Raw genomic sequence first — 14,626 nt, 5'->3', positions numbered from 1 at the left:
AGTAGGTGTGGAGAGAGTTTTAATTTTTGATGTGGTACTACTGAGAGCTCCAGTAGCGTGGTGTACCACGGTTGTCTTGCCCAGGTTGGTGCAATGAGAATCAATCTGAGGGAGTGTTGCTGTAGCTTGCGCACCACTAACGGAAGCGGAAATGCGTACGCAATTCTGTTTGACCAACTCATCCATATTGCATTGCCTATGGACAATGGGTGTGGATACCTGGCGGCGAATCTTGGGCATTTGGAGTTGAGGTGTGTGGCGAACAGATCTATGTCTGGTGGGCCCCATTTATGAAAGAAAGGCTGAAGAACTTGAGGATGAAGTTCCCACTTGTGTATCTGTTGTCTTTGACGACTTAACAGATTCGCAACTTGATTGTGAACTCCTGGTAGATGCTCTGCTAAGAGAAAGATTTTTTGAGGAATGGCCCACCTCCATATGCTCTGCGCCAGCCGGGAGAGCTGTAAGGAGTGTGTTCCTCCCTGTTTTTGGATGTAGTACATGGCTGCCATATTGTCTGTGCGGACTAACACAGCCTTGCCTGACAAGTAATGCTGGAATTACTTTAGAGCTAGATAAATGGTTAGCAACTCCAGATGGTTTATGTGGAGTAGCTTTTGTTGTGGTGTCCACGTGCCCTGTACTGTGTGCTCTGCTAAATGAGCTCCCCACCCTGTAAGGGATGCGTCTGTGGTTAGCACCACTTGTGGACCTGGCTCTATGAACGGCCGGCCCTTGGAAAGGTTTTTGGTGTTCCACCACTGCAGAGAGCGATGTGTTCAGTCGTCAACCACCACCAGATCTGTTAATTGTTGTTGAGCCTGCTTCCACTGGCTTGCTAAGCACTCTTGCGTGGAGTCTTGCGTGTGGCACTATGAAGATGCAAGATGCCATCATTTCAATTAATTGCATGAACACTCGAGCTGGTAGTGAGTGTTGTGGTCGATATTTTTGTATAAGAGATTGCATACTTTGTATCCTTGCTGGATTGGGGAATGCAAGTGCTTTGGAGGTATCTATTGTGGCCCCCAGATACTGTTGAGACAGGGATGGTTGGAGATGTGAATTTGTTTGATTTATCATGAATCCGAGCTTGTGTAGCAGGTGAATGGTCTGATGTGTGTGCTGCACGCACTGGTGGTATGACTTGGCTTTTATTAGCCCGTCATCGAGGTACGGGAAGACATGGATGTTGTACCTTCTTAAGTGTGCTGCTACTACTGCGAGACCCTTTGTGAACACTTGAGGTGCAGTAGTTACGCCAAAAGGAAGTACCTTGAACTGGTAATGTTGCCTGTCCGGTATGAACCGAAGGTACTTTCTGTGAGCTTGGTGGATGGAAATGTGGAAGTAGGCGTCCTTGAGATCTAGGGTGGCAAGGAAGTTGCTTTGTTTTAACAGAGGAAGGACCTGCTGTAATGTGATCATATGGAAGTGGTTGGATTGTTTGTAAAGATTTAGGGGTCTAAGGTCTAGTATAGGTCTGAGGGAGCCGTCCTTTTTGGGGATAAGAAAATATAGGGAGTAAATTACAGTGTTTTGATGGTGTACTGGAACTGGTTCTATTGCATTCTTTTGCAGTAGAGAGGCAACTTCTTGTTTTAGGAGTGTGAGATGTTCCTGTGACATGGGACGCTGTCTGGGTGGTATTGTTGGAGGAGTGGAAGTGAGCTCCAGGCAATAACCGGACGGAACTATTTGTCTCACCGACCTGTCTGTGGTGATGGAGTTCCAGACAGGTAGGAACTGTTGTAATCTCCCCCGACAGGAGTAGAATGGTCTCGGGGAAGTGAGAGAAGTCACTGCTTGGGAGTGGAGGCATTGCGGTTGTTGTTACCTCTGCCTCTACCTTTAGTGTTGTTTCCTCTATATCCTCCTCTGTAATAACCTCTATAGGACGAGGATTGGGTGGGTGCCTTGTAAGAAGAGGAACCTGTCTGTTTGAAAATTTTTGGAGGCGCCCCTGTAGGAGGAGTGACGAAACGACGCTCTGGGAGTTTGAGTTTGTAAAGCTCCCATGGATTTTGCTGTGTCCATACCTTTTTTATTTTTTTCCAGTGCACTGTCAACTGTAGGACCAAAAAGATGTTGCTGGTCAAAAGGTTGATTAAGGATGATGGTCTGTACCTCTGGTTTGAAAACAGAGATGCGCATAACAGTACGCCTGTATTTACTGCTCTTGAGGCTGTGTCAGCAGTATCTAAAGCACAGCGGATTGAGGTATTAGTAACAACCTTACCTTCCTGTATTAAATCAGAAGCCCTGGTCTTGTATTTGGCTGGCAAATGTTGCATAAGTGTTTCAAGCTCATCGTAGTGAGCGCAATCATATCTTGCTACTAGGGCTTGAGTATTAGCAATTCTCCAAACATTGGCTGCTTGCGAGATGATGCGTTTGCCTTAAGCATCTAAAAGTTTGGACTCCTTATCAGGGGGTGGAGCATCCCCTGTTGTCTGTGAATTAGCTCCTTTCCTGGTGTTTGAGACTACCAATGAGTCTAATGGCAACTGGCCTTTGATGTATGCTGGGTCAGTTGGAGCCGCTTTATACTTTTTCTCCAACCTGGGATTAATTACCCTGGCTCTGACTGGGTCTTTGAACACCTCTGGTGCGTGTTTTACCACTCCCTTAAGCCTTGGTAATGTGGTTGTGGTTTTATGTGATGGTAATAGTGTGTCGATAAGGAAGTCTTCCTCTACTGGATCAGTGTGTAGATCTACCACATGAAAGGTGGCTGCCCTATGAATGAGTTGCGTAAACCCTATAGTGTCATCTGGAGGGGATGGCCTAGAAGGGTATGCATCATCCTGTGGCAGATCTGGGGCATCTGGCGCGTTATAATCTTCCCTGGGATTATCTGATGGACCAGGAATATCGTCTGGGTAATCTATGGGTTGCTCATCTTCTACCCCTCCTGAATAGTAATTCTTATCCCCATCATCATCTGCTTGTGCAGGGTTATGTGTGGTGGATGGTGAATGTGCATGTGAAATGCCTAAATCTGGTAATTCTATCAGTGGTGAAGGTATTCTTATAGGAGAAGTTTGAACATGCTTTTTGAGGGGGGAACTGGAGGTGTTTTAGGGGGGTCCAGCTTCCTCTTCTCAGGAACTTTAATGATATGTCCAGTTTTTGGATGAATCAGAAGAGTCTTGTTTTGGATCTGGCCGGAAAAGCTCTTCTGTGGAAGTATCCTTTCTCGGCACCAACTTGTCTTGTTGTTTAGAGGGTTTTGCAGTGTCTATTACAGACTTTGGAGCAGATTTCGGTTTAGAAGACTTGCGGTCAGAATCCTTTTTGGTGTCGTGTTTGTTCAGATCGGGAATTTTTGGTTCCAAAGCACGTTTCGGGTCGGCAACTTTAGGTGCCGAAGTGTGTTTCGGTGCCGAAGTGGACTTTGGGTTGACTTTAATCGGTACAGGAGATGGCTTTGGTTCGGTATTTTTCAGTGGCGCGCTTCTTTTCGGCTCGATTGGTTTTGGTACCGAGGGTTGCTTCGGTGCTGGAGTTAGTTTCGGTTTAAGGACTTTTTGTTTGTTGGGATCGACAGGCTGACTCGAGCCCGAGTCGCCTAGAGGCTTTTATGGTATTCTTCGTTGCCGAGCCGGGGTGTCGGACGTTTTTGGTCAGTGTGCACCTGGACCTGGAGGTGGAGGTGGGACCAAAGCCTGGCCCGGTATGGGGGTGTGAACAGGGTCGACGCTTGTACTCATTACCTGTTGACCAGCTGGTAGAAGATAGTCATCGTCTGATTGTCCTTCGGCTACGGAAGCTGAATCCTCTGCTGGAGCTTCGTCGAAAACTGGGGACAATGAAGAGGACTGCGCCATGACTCTTCGAGCTCGACGGTGTCTGAGTTTTCTTGGACCGGAACGAAGCGCAGGCCTGGCAATCTCAGCACTCGTACTCTGGGGACAAGCACAGATTGCACACCTCATGTAGATCAGCGTGGGGAAATTTGTGTCCACACTGAGGGCACTTCTTGAAGGGTGTTCTTTCGATGAGCCAAAGGCCCAATGGCGCAGTTGGGCCCAACGGCCCAACGATAGCTGGAATCGAGAACTGCAAAGTTTTTCAACAAGAGTAACAAGGAAAACGCGATCGAAGACGATTCCAAGGGTATGATGGAAGAATGGAAGTCGGAAGGAGATCGGTAACGGGACCAAACGATAAGCACATCTGAAGATGGCGTCGATGCCCATGCGCACTATGCTCCACAGGAGGAGTCCTCTACCAGACAAAGAATCTTCCAAGACAACAACAAAGTGTAATCATCCGGGCCCACTACCAGATGGGGATCTATGCACCAGTGTGTGATCTGCAGCCCATATGCCTCGAACAAATGTGTTACTTTTTTTTTCCCTATGACAGGGAATTAATCCCATTAAACATATTTTAGCCTTCCTCAAGTTTGCAATTCCTGTCACTTCGGTGGGAGCCTGTGTCTCTTCTATCAGTAGTCTACAATAATTGGGCATTGCCATGCCATATCATAAAATTTCACACAAAGGACTCAACCCCATAAGTTTGAAATAAAGGCATTAAGGACTCAAACCCAAAAGTTTGATATAAAGGATTAGAACCTAAAATTGCTGAAGAAGTTTGTTGTTGACAAAGGGGGACTGAACCTTATCGATTTAAAATATCGTTGGCATTCTAGTAATTTTGAAATGATTGCATGTATGCATTGATGTCTATTGATTAATAAGTTTGACATCCTATTTGATTTCATTTTTTCCACCTGTTTGTTTTAAACTCACGTCATATCATGAAATGAAATGTATTGACTGTTTGCTGTTTTATGTTTGCACATATGTTTTGTAGAAATCATTCACGAAAACGTGTGGTCATTTTTGTGGAGAACTCCTTTTTCTCTTTCTAAAAATATTGCTCTTTTGTAAAAATAATTAATAAAAGGCTTAAATAATTGCCGAGATGAACATGATAGATTTGGTTCATTTCTTGCTCTAAATAAGTTTAAATTAAACAATTGGAAGTGTGGGTACCTTCTTCTTTATAGACATATCATAAAATTTGGCATTCCCAGCTCCACATCTGGGACAGGAGGCCTCCACCTCAGAATACATCCTTTGTATCATCTTGCGAGTGGCACTGCTCACTGCTATCACTGCTTTCCTATATGTTAGGAATTGTCCCCCTAGGACCATAGAGGCTGTGCACTAGGTCAGGGTATTGTCTGCCAGAATCAAAGAGTTTACCCACTGTCACTGCCCCAGCCTAAAATGATCCCATGGTGGTAAGAGGAGGGACTATCTAGGTACGTCCTAACAGTCCAGGCTCTGAATTGAGATATGTGGAACATAAGTCACTTTACTGTCTTTTTTAGTTAAATACTTCTTTATTCAGTTTCAATAAGAGTATCAGAAGAGACAGAAGTTATTTGTGCAACTATTTTAGTAAACCATTTAGAATGGATTTAACTTTCCCATGTGTACAAGAGACCTGATTTTTCTGCATGGCTGGCTTCAGAAGTACAAAAAACCTCCCTGTAAACCATGGCTAGATAGTGTCTTTACCAGATAAGGTGTTACCCCAGGTAAGTGACTTGTTTGTCTGACAGAGACTTCTAGCTGCAGATTACTTACATTATAATAGATACCCAAACAATACCATCCCAGAGGTGGGACTGTGAAACCAATGAGCGCTATCAATGAAAGTGAATGGAGCGAAGAATTGTCTAATTGTTATTGTCCCAGCATCTCCTTTATCATAAATGTTTAACACAAGGAAAGGAGTGTTACTGTGTCTTGTCAATATTCTGTGACATTTGCACCTGAGCTTACAGTTGAAGTTGGTATTCTCATGCGTGCAGAGAGATTAGTGCCCCCAGAAAGTCTTAGGGGTAGAATGATCAATGGTGAATATGAAGGTAAGCTTGGGAGAACTCTCATAAAACCCAGTGTATGAGTGGTATTCTGGTGATCTGGCATGGATTCATTGAACAAGTGAACCGCGTATTGGTTGAGCCTGTTCAGTGGGCGATCACTAACAAGTGTGTTGTTATCAATGCTGTACGTTTAATGTTGTGGATTTATGGGGGAAGGACAGTATTGTCTCTCCACAAAAGCTCTCATACCAGAAGTACGCCTATTAGGTTCAATTTGTTTCTATAGTTTATTTTTATCATTCACTTTTTAATGGCAAAGTTGATACTTAATCCAGCTTAATGTTAGTTGTGGACTGTCGTGTATAACCTTTAAGTAATGATTTCTTTTCATACTGTGCATTATATGATTTTTTACTTTGAGTTTTTTTTTCATTTTATCGTGTTTTTTGTAAAATCCGGGGTTCATTATTGTTAAGGGGAAAAGTCATAGTATTCTCTAATGTGTTGTAGCTCTAGAATGTTGGTTTGATGCATTACAACCGACTGACAGTTCGAGAGTCATTTGGACTTTCGCCTGTGTGCACTGTGGGGCATCCTCTTACATTTACTTATCCTTTAAAAAATCTTCTGAAAAACAACATGCTACAAACTATTTCCTTCTCCTTCCATTCCCTGAAGGTTGAAACTATTTCTGGCTAGCCTTTTGAAGCCTCTACTTTGAATTTGATCATTAGCACTGATAAAACTACTGGCCAGTTAGGTTTTTGCCTAAACTAACCGATTCACTTTTGTGAATAGCTGGCAATGTTTTCAGGTCGTGAGGCCAGTAACATAGCAATGGAACCACGGGCACTAATGCAAGCAGACTAAATGGGTCCCATATACACGGTGAGATAAATGAAGAGTCATACATAGGGTGAAGGGTGTTTTGCATTCTACTAGACAAGGTGCCACTGCACCTCCTGCAGCAATGATAGCTGAGTACCTGCTTGAGGCATGGCATATGAAAGCTTTCCATCTGACTTCGGCTTTACAGCAATCCATAGTTCCTCGTATACAAGCACTTTGAGAATAACTTATGTTTATTAGCTAAAAATATAAATTAATTGTGCTATTTGATTGTGTGTGCTAGCCTAGGTTTCACTTTTGAGTGTTTTGGATGTTATCATTTCAGGTACTACATTTGCTTTCTGCAAAAATTAATGATTTCATTTTAATTGCTAGCTTGTGTCAGTTCTGCATAACATCGCATTCAGCCAAATGTAGAGGCTACAGAAAAAATATTGTTTTCATTCTCCATCATAGCAACAGGGCCTATAAGCACCACAATTTTTTTACACTGGGAATAGTGTGAATCTTACTGGTATATAAACAAATACGATTAATCTACTATCAGTTTCCTTCTGAGTTAGGTGACCAGTGATGCTCACGCTCTTTACAGCTTTCATATAGTATAGTTGGTAACTATAAATCTGTGCCAAATGCTTTGACACATCCAATTTCTATTTCGAGGGCTTAGCTGAAGTATATTGATAGAGCTATTTTGTGCTTCCTGGAAGACACCAATTTGAATTATGTGCTCTTTAACGTTAACTACATTCTGCATTTCGTCAAGGTGCTAAAATCTATGTGGTAAATAGGTGGTGACATTTGTGCAAATTATCATGGGTGAAGTAGATAACAAAACAATAGTTAATGGACTATTTTAAATGGGCAATAGAGTAGTGATATTTTTTCAAATACAATTTTCATTTGAAAGTAATGCAATAATGAAATACTCTACCTACCAAAGGTGTTGATGCTGAGCTTATCAATGAAATCCCAAAATCTTTCAATCACATCTTGCACTTGTTTCTCACATTTGCCCTGTGCAAAGGTGAAAAGAACACAAAATGATGCAACAAGTATTTCTGCAATGTACCTATCATTTTTGTCTGGCTTTGTGATGGTAAATCTGAATGAAATCACAGACAGTAGGCATTGGCTGAGAGCAAAGGGACTCAGAGGGAAAATAGTAACTTTAGGGTCCACAATGGTGAGCTGTGCAAGCACAGCATTGTTAATCATTGTACAGCACAATAATGGAATAGTAAAAATATTACAAAATATTAAATATTTGTTTTCAGAGCCATACAGACCTAATTGAAGAGAAAAGTATTTATTAAGAAAACAAAGAGGTACATCATAACAATATTTTATTCACAGCGTTCAACATAATATACACTCTTAGTCAGGACTTTACTGAATACCAGCCAGATTGCAGCATGTCAGCTTAGCACGTCAGTTTTTGGAATCTGCATCATGGTGACTGGTGAAATGAGAACTCCACTACTAACGCCTCAAACGATTGCATCCTGTCTTCCCCCAACTATTGCCTACTTTAGATATGCCTATCATGTCCTGGAGCTATTCAGACAGTTCACCAACCCTTCCGGCATCTAAAACTCCATACCCCCTGAATAGCAACTATGCGACTCCCTCGCTGACCACTACCACAACAAGATAGCAACCGTCTATACAAACTTCTATCCCCAACCTACCGACCTCCTCACCATCCCAACGACCACTACCGCTGACCACTTGCTCACAGCATTTGAACAACTAAGCACACTGAACACAACTATCTTAATAAACTCCACCCACTTGGGAGCACCCACCGACCCATGCCCCCACCAACGTTTTAACCTCGGAAGAGACCTGATCAGCCACCAGCTCACCATCATCCTCAATGCCTCCATCACCACAGAAAGCTTTCCCGTCGCCTGGAAACACGCAGAGGTTAGACCCCTTTTCAAGAAACCCTCTGCAGACCCCAGCGAGCTCCCAAACTACTGTCTCATCTCACTGGTCCCATTTCCCTCCAAAGTCCTGGTCGTACCCAGAGAACCCTTCTCCCCCCCTACACCTCACAACCTAAGCACACCATCTGCGACGTCCCTCAAGGCTCATCACTCAGTCCAAGCCTCAACATCTACATGACACCACTTGCAGACATCACCAGATCCCACAACATCAATATCATCTCCTACGATAGCCAACTTGCCCTCTTGCTCTTAGCGGACCCCACCTCCATGAAGAACAACTTCCATAACTGTATGAAGAACGTTGCAGCCTAGCTAGAAGAACAACTGCATGAAGCGCAACACAGACAAAACCAAAGTCCTGATCCTCAAACTCTGGAACAACTCCTGGTGGATAGCAGAACTGTGACCCACACCTGCAACCCTGGCATCATCCTAGAAAGTGAACTCTCCATGAAACTTAAGGCCAACGCTGTCTCTCTAGCTTGTTTACACACTCTCCGCATGCGCCGCAAAGTCTTCAAGTGGCTCCCCTTTAGCACCAGGAAAACAGTGACTCATGACCACATCACCAGTCGGCTAGACTATGACAATGCACTCTGCGCAGGCACAATCACAGAGCTCATGAAAAGGCTCCAGCCAATCCAGAACGCACAGCCAGCCTGCTCCTCAACTTACCCAAAAGGACCCATATATCACCCAGCACCTGAAGGAAATACACTGGCACCCTATACAAATGAGATGCCAATTCAAGCTTCTGACCTACGCCTACAAACCCCTCCACGACCAAGGACTCACTTACATGAATCGCCGCTTGAATTTCCCTCACCTTCCCAGGGTCCTCTGCTCCGCTCTGCTCTCCTCACCCTCGCAAAGATACCACACAGCTGCCACTCCGTAGGACGCTCCTTCCACCTCGCCGCCAAAGCCTGGAACATCCTCCCCCTCCACCTCCTCACTTCATCCTTGCTGACCCACTTCAGGAAGGGACTAAAGACCTGGCTGTTAGACGGAGACCTCAGCTCTGCGCCTGTATACCCTCTTGGGTGATAAGCTGAGCTACATAACTACTGCTTGATTGATTGACTTCTTTTAATATTCTGCTTCCCACAGCAGGGCTTTCCCCATTACCATATCACTGTCTAGTATGTTTTGTGACCATCTACCATGTTTCCACTACTACTGCCATAGATTTTGGGAGGTCGTACTCCAAGCACATTCCACAGAGTACTCTCATGAATCCCCTTATCCCTACTGCATGTCTGTCAATTGTTAGAGATTTTTTTATTTCACGAGTTTTATATAGCGCAAACTTGACCCAAAGGTATCAGTTATCAGAGAGCCTTACATAGCACCAGTTGCGTTACATGAGGACACATTCATTTTTGTTAGGCACGGGGAGATTGAGTGATTTGCCCAGAATCACAGGATGTTCAGTGATTCAGTCACTGCTGAGACTCAGAGTTCCCCAGATCCGAGGTCGACCGCCCTAGCCGCTATGTCAACTTCTCTCCCTGCTGGGTTGAATATGTCTACCCTTTCACTCCTACCAAAAGTGATACTGAATAATAAGTTCAATAATATTTTGAAGGGTCTGGAAGGACCATAGTTGCTTCCACACAAACTTTGCACTGCTATTCTGTGCTGATTCCACTGCATAGAAGAGACCAGAGCCACGGTCCCTCTTTCTGAAGGATTCTTCCTCTATAGCAAACAGTGTATTTTGCACTATATATGGGGCAATCATTTTATACATTGCCGCTTTGCCTAAGATTGATTGCCATTATAGAAATGGGGTAACCCAACAAGGTTTTTGGACCTGGGTATTCGATACTGTCAAATAAAAACAATGGTCCAAACCAAAATTTATCGTATATTCAATGAATAATATACTCACAGTTATTCTTTTTTCAAGCTACACGGACTGTTTCCCGGAGCAATACGGAGAACCTGGTGAGCGCCACCTGTGTCGTCCGATTTTTGAACTATCTACCCAGCGTGGGATGGCCACATAAGAACCTATAAGTTTGCACAGACGTCCTGTTGTGGGTAACGCAACCCCTATGTAATTATGCAAGTGATGGCGGCTTAAGAAAAATTCCAAGTGACTGACGGTTACCTGTTGTGAGCTGTGTCTGCTGCCCCCCAATTGTCTACTCTATCAACCATTCTGGTTAAATACACGACCACCAATCTGGTTGGTGGGTTACCACGGTCATACAACTAGACCATCAAGTACAGGAGGACTGCGATCATCCCTCATATGATAAAATATACCAAGAAGCTCCTGGGTTTATATTGAATATCGACGGTAAAAGGGCCTGGGTCACACACGTCCTGAAGAAGACCCGCAGGTCGAGGCTCCTAGTCACCCATGTACCACAAGACGGGTCGAAACGTCGACGCAATTTTAATAAGCAAATAGGACCATCCAAATTTTTCATTATACATGCCAGTCCAGACTGTATAAATGTGAAAAATAGAAAAAAACATCAGTGGCCTAATTGCACTACCAGCTAGATTTTTTATAGCTTTGTTTTTCTATTTATCTTAAATTCTATGTCACTTTTCAGTTGAGTCTTACACCCCTTTATCTCTCAATCACTCTTTCTTCTTTTCCGGCACCCTTTTGTTAGAAGCAGATTGCTCCCCCTTTCTTTATCGTTCGTTTCTTTGAAGATGTACAAATGTAATTTTGAAAACTCCCCCTTTTTGGAATAAATTCAGTTCTTTTCAGGTTGTTGCTTTTCTTTTTAAACAATCATTATTGCTTGACTCTTTTGAGTAGATTAATTCAGATACTCATTTAAATTGAAAAAAGAATAACTGTGAGTATATTATTCATTGAATATACGATAAATTAAGATTGATTGCAGCAGCCTTTTCCAGCCAGTGAGTTGCCTCTGTTCTGAACTTTTTCAGAGTTAGCTATAGATATTTATTGATGAAAATAATGTATTCGTTGGGGGGCATGGCCTAGAGGCGGATGAGGGAAGATGCGTGAGCACTGTGCTCCATGCCGACCCCAACTGTTATCCTGCACTGAAGCACTGAAGGAAGCCCCCGAACCCCGGAGGGGGCGCTGTGTAAAAGGGGAGCTTTGGGGCATCACGGCCAGAGGGATAACCAGCTACGATTGGAGACTGGCCGGCAACCCAACATGGTGGCACATGGGTGTCGTGACTTGGCCGGCGATGCCAGCGGACTGCCCTGGTTCGATTAGCAGGAACTATATGGGGGAGCGGACAACGCTCGCAGGAGATCAGAGCCGAGGCCTTTGCGGGGATCCGAGGCCGGATCCAGCTGCGGACCTGACTGGGAGATCGGCGGCTGCGGGAATACTAAAATGGGGGTGAGGGCGTTCCGGCAGTAGGTATAGCTGTGCAGCGGGCGGTCTGGAGATCGCCAGGCGGAGCTGAGCGGGGTGCCGGAGCCCGACTGTAAGCAATAGAGTGGGTGGCGGCGCGGTGGTGACGGTGGGTGTGATCTGGAGCCCTGGAGTGTCGGACCACGCCTCCTTTATTTATACCTCACGCGGACGTGACGTACAAGGAGCTGCCCACCGCCTCCGAAGAAAGAGGTGACTTCCACGGGGAATGCCAGGACTGTGATGGGACCCGCGGCACGGAGCCGGCGATGCGGTGACCGCTAAGAGATAGCGGGCATGCGGTAGGAGGGTCGCTTGCTTTCTGGGACGGACTGCAGAGCAGTGGGACTTCTGTGATGGGAGCAGCCATAAGGGGATATAGCTGAATTGCTGGGAGGCGATCGGCGGAGGTTTGGAGCCAGCTGCGAGTGCTGGAGCCCCCCTGGGGAGCCATCAACCAGCGCGACCTTAGCTTGAGGATTGGAGGTGGGAGAGATACCTGGTAACAGCTGAGACTCATACTGTGGGTCGTAAGTGCGAGATGGTGGTGGCTGAGATGTGAGAAGCCACTGACAGAAGACGGGGGCGAGCTCTGTGCAGTGCTGCAGTGCTGGAGAAGCAGCGGGGGTAGCAGATCTGGCATGAGGACAGACTTCATTAATTGCACCATTGAGTTGCTGTGATGGACCATTGACAAAGGCAGGTACTGTAGTGGCGACAAGATTTGCCGTCCTCAGCCTTGAGGCAGTAGGGTTGCTGGAAGGGGTAACAAGCAGGGGAATTCGGCTGGCGAGCACCGGGCCCTGACAGGGGGGGCTGAAGGCTCAGGCTGGACAGGACTGGGAATCCTCAGCGGAACAGTGCCTTATATGACCAGCAAGGGTGAGGACTACCAAGAGAGCTGGGGGAGTGAACTTGCAGCACCCGGGTGCGTGTGGAGGACAGCACTGAGGTCAGAGGCGCAACTAGAGCCAAATTTCGGGGGGGGGGCTAAGAAAAAATTTCGGGGGGAGGGGGGCTGATCCTTTAATCAGTAGGCAGAGTGGAGCTGCAGAGCCTCCAACAAGGGGTGAAACAACAGCAAGGCCTAATTACAATTCAAATGGTCTTTTAAAGACCTGTTAAATGATCGGGTGCGGCTCTGTGTGTGCCCGGGATCGGTCTCATCCCAGGCTGACACACACGACGGGGGGGCTGAAGCCCGGTGAGTTCAATGGCTGTTGCGCGCCTGACTGAGGTAGTGTATGATCAAGTGAGAGGGAGCAGAGCGGGGCAGTGGAGACAGTATGACTGCCTGAGGCGTGGGTGTGTAGCTAAAGGCCGCTACAGGGAGGTGATTGTTGGAGGGGAGCCTGCCTAATAATCAGATCTCAGGCGGAGAGTAAATATGGGGAAGCCAAGAGTGAAGCAAGCCGGAGCGCCAACGGAGCAGTAAGAAGACACAAGTGCCCCAGACCCGCAGGAGGGATCGCAGCATCACTCTGGAGGGGATGCTCCAGAAGAGGTGGATCAAATACTAAAGGCCATCACAGGTACCAGCAAGGCCCTACAACTGGATATCGTGCACATGACGGAGGGTCTGGGATTGCTCCGGGCACACCACGCCAAACTGGCCGACAGGGTGAAACAGACGGAGGGCGCCAAAGAAGTCCTGGAACCGGCCACAAAGACGATGGCAGCTCAGATGACTGATTTCCAGCACAGGCTGCAGACCCTAGAGCGGAGAACAGAGGATGCGAAAGGGAGCCATCGAAGAAACAACATCCGGGTGGTCGGGCTGCCTGAGAGAGTGGAAGGGACCAGTATGGTGAACTACCTGGCGGACTGGCTGAGGGGGACCGTCGCTCCGGAGGGCCTGTCATCCTTCTTCACCCTGGAGAGAGCCCACAAGGCCCGGAATACGGGCCCGTATACAGTGGGCACCAGTAAGGGGACATTATTCCCGGATTACACACTCGAGGTCCAACGCCACAGGGTATCGTTTGTGGCCGTCAGAAGAGTACTCCGGGACGAGGGCATTCAATACTCCCTGATGTTCCCCAACAAGCTTGAAGGTCACAGTGGAAAATAACTTCATCACGTGACGGCTGGGACGACGGATAAGATCGCTGATGGGTGATATGGCGGTTTGCTGGACATGGGACGACAATGTGCGGGGGGTTGGCTCCGGCGGGGGGGGGGGGGGGGGGGGGGAAGGGGGAGGGTGTTTCCTGAGGACTTGGCTGTTTGGTGACTGGCTATTGAGGGCTGGAGGTGCAGGCGAGGTCGGCTAAATACATGTGTAAAAGGTCCCGTTGCCATATATCGTCGGAGGGGGCTAGCTAGACATCAGAATAGTTGACGGGTGGTGGTATACGGGGAGGCCGACTCTCAGACGCTTGCGGCGCGCCCCCTTAAGTTTTTGGGGGTATAGCTCCCTAGGGTTTCTTGAAGGAGCAGTTTGAGCATACGTTTGGATGGGTTCTAGTGTTGTAGCGCCTGTTCTGGGGGATGTAGTTGGGGAGGGATTGGGAGGAGGGGTGGGGTAGTTAGTATAACCGGTGTGTTCCTATGTGATAGGGGAGTGCGCTAAGGGTGAAGTGTTTTTCAAATGGGGACGTTACATGATTT

General features: G+C 46.4%; 1 protein-coding gene across 1 annotated transcript in view; it reads right to left on the bottom strand.

The window, feature by feature from the left end:
• Positions 1–14,626, bottom strand: part of ADAM17 (ADAM metallopeptidase domain 17) — a 648,967-nt gene that overhangs the window by 31,805 nt on the left and 602,536 nt on the right. The window contains exon 16 of the mRNA XM_086926360.1: positions 7,636–7,714. Coding sequence (XP_086782486.1) covers positions 7,636–7,714 — 79 coding nt within the window. The remainder of the gene's footprint in view (positions 1–7,635; positions 7,715–14,626) is intronic.

The sequence above is a fragment of the Lissotriton vulgaris genome, chromosome 6 (genome assembly GCF_964263255.1).
Source record: "Lissotriton vulgaris chromosome 6, aLisVul1.2, whole genome shotgun sequence".
NCBI lineage: Eukaryota > Metazoa > Chordata > Amphibia > Caudata > Salamandridae > Lissotriton > Lissotriton vulgaris.
Note: the sequence above shows the minus strand (reverse complement) of the source record. Positions and strands in the feature narration are given on the sequence as shown.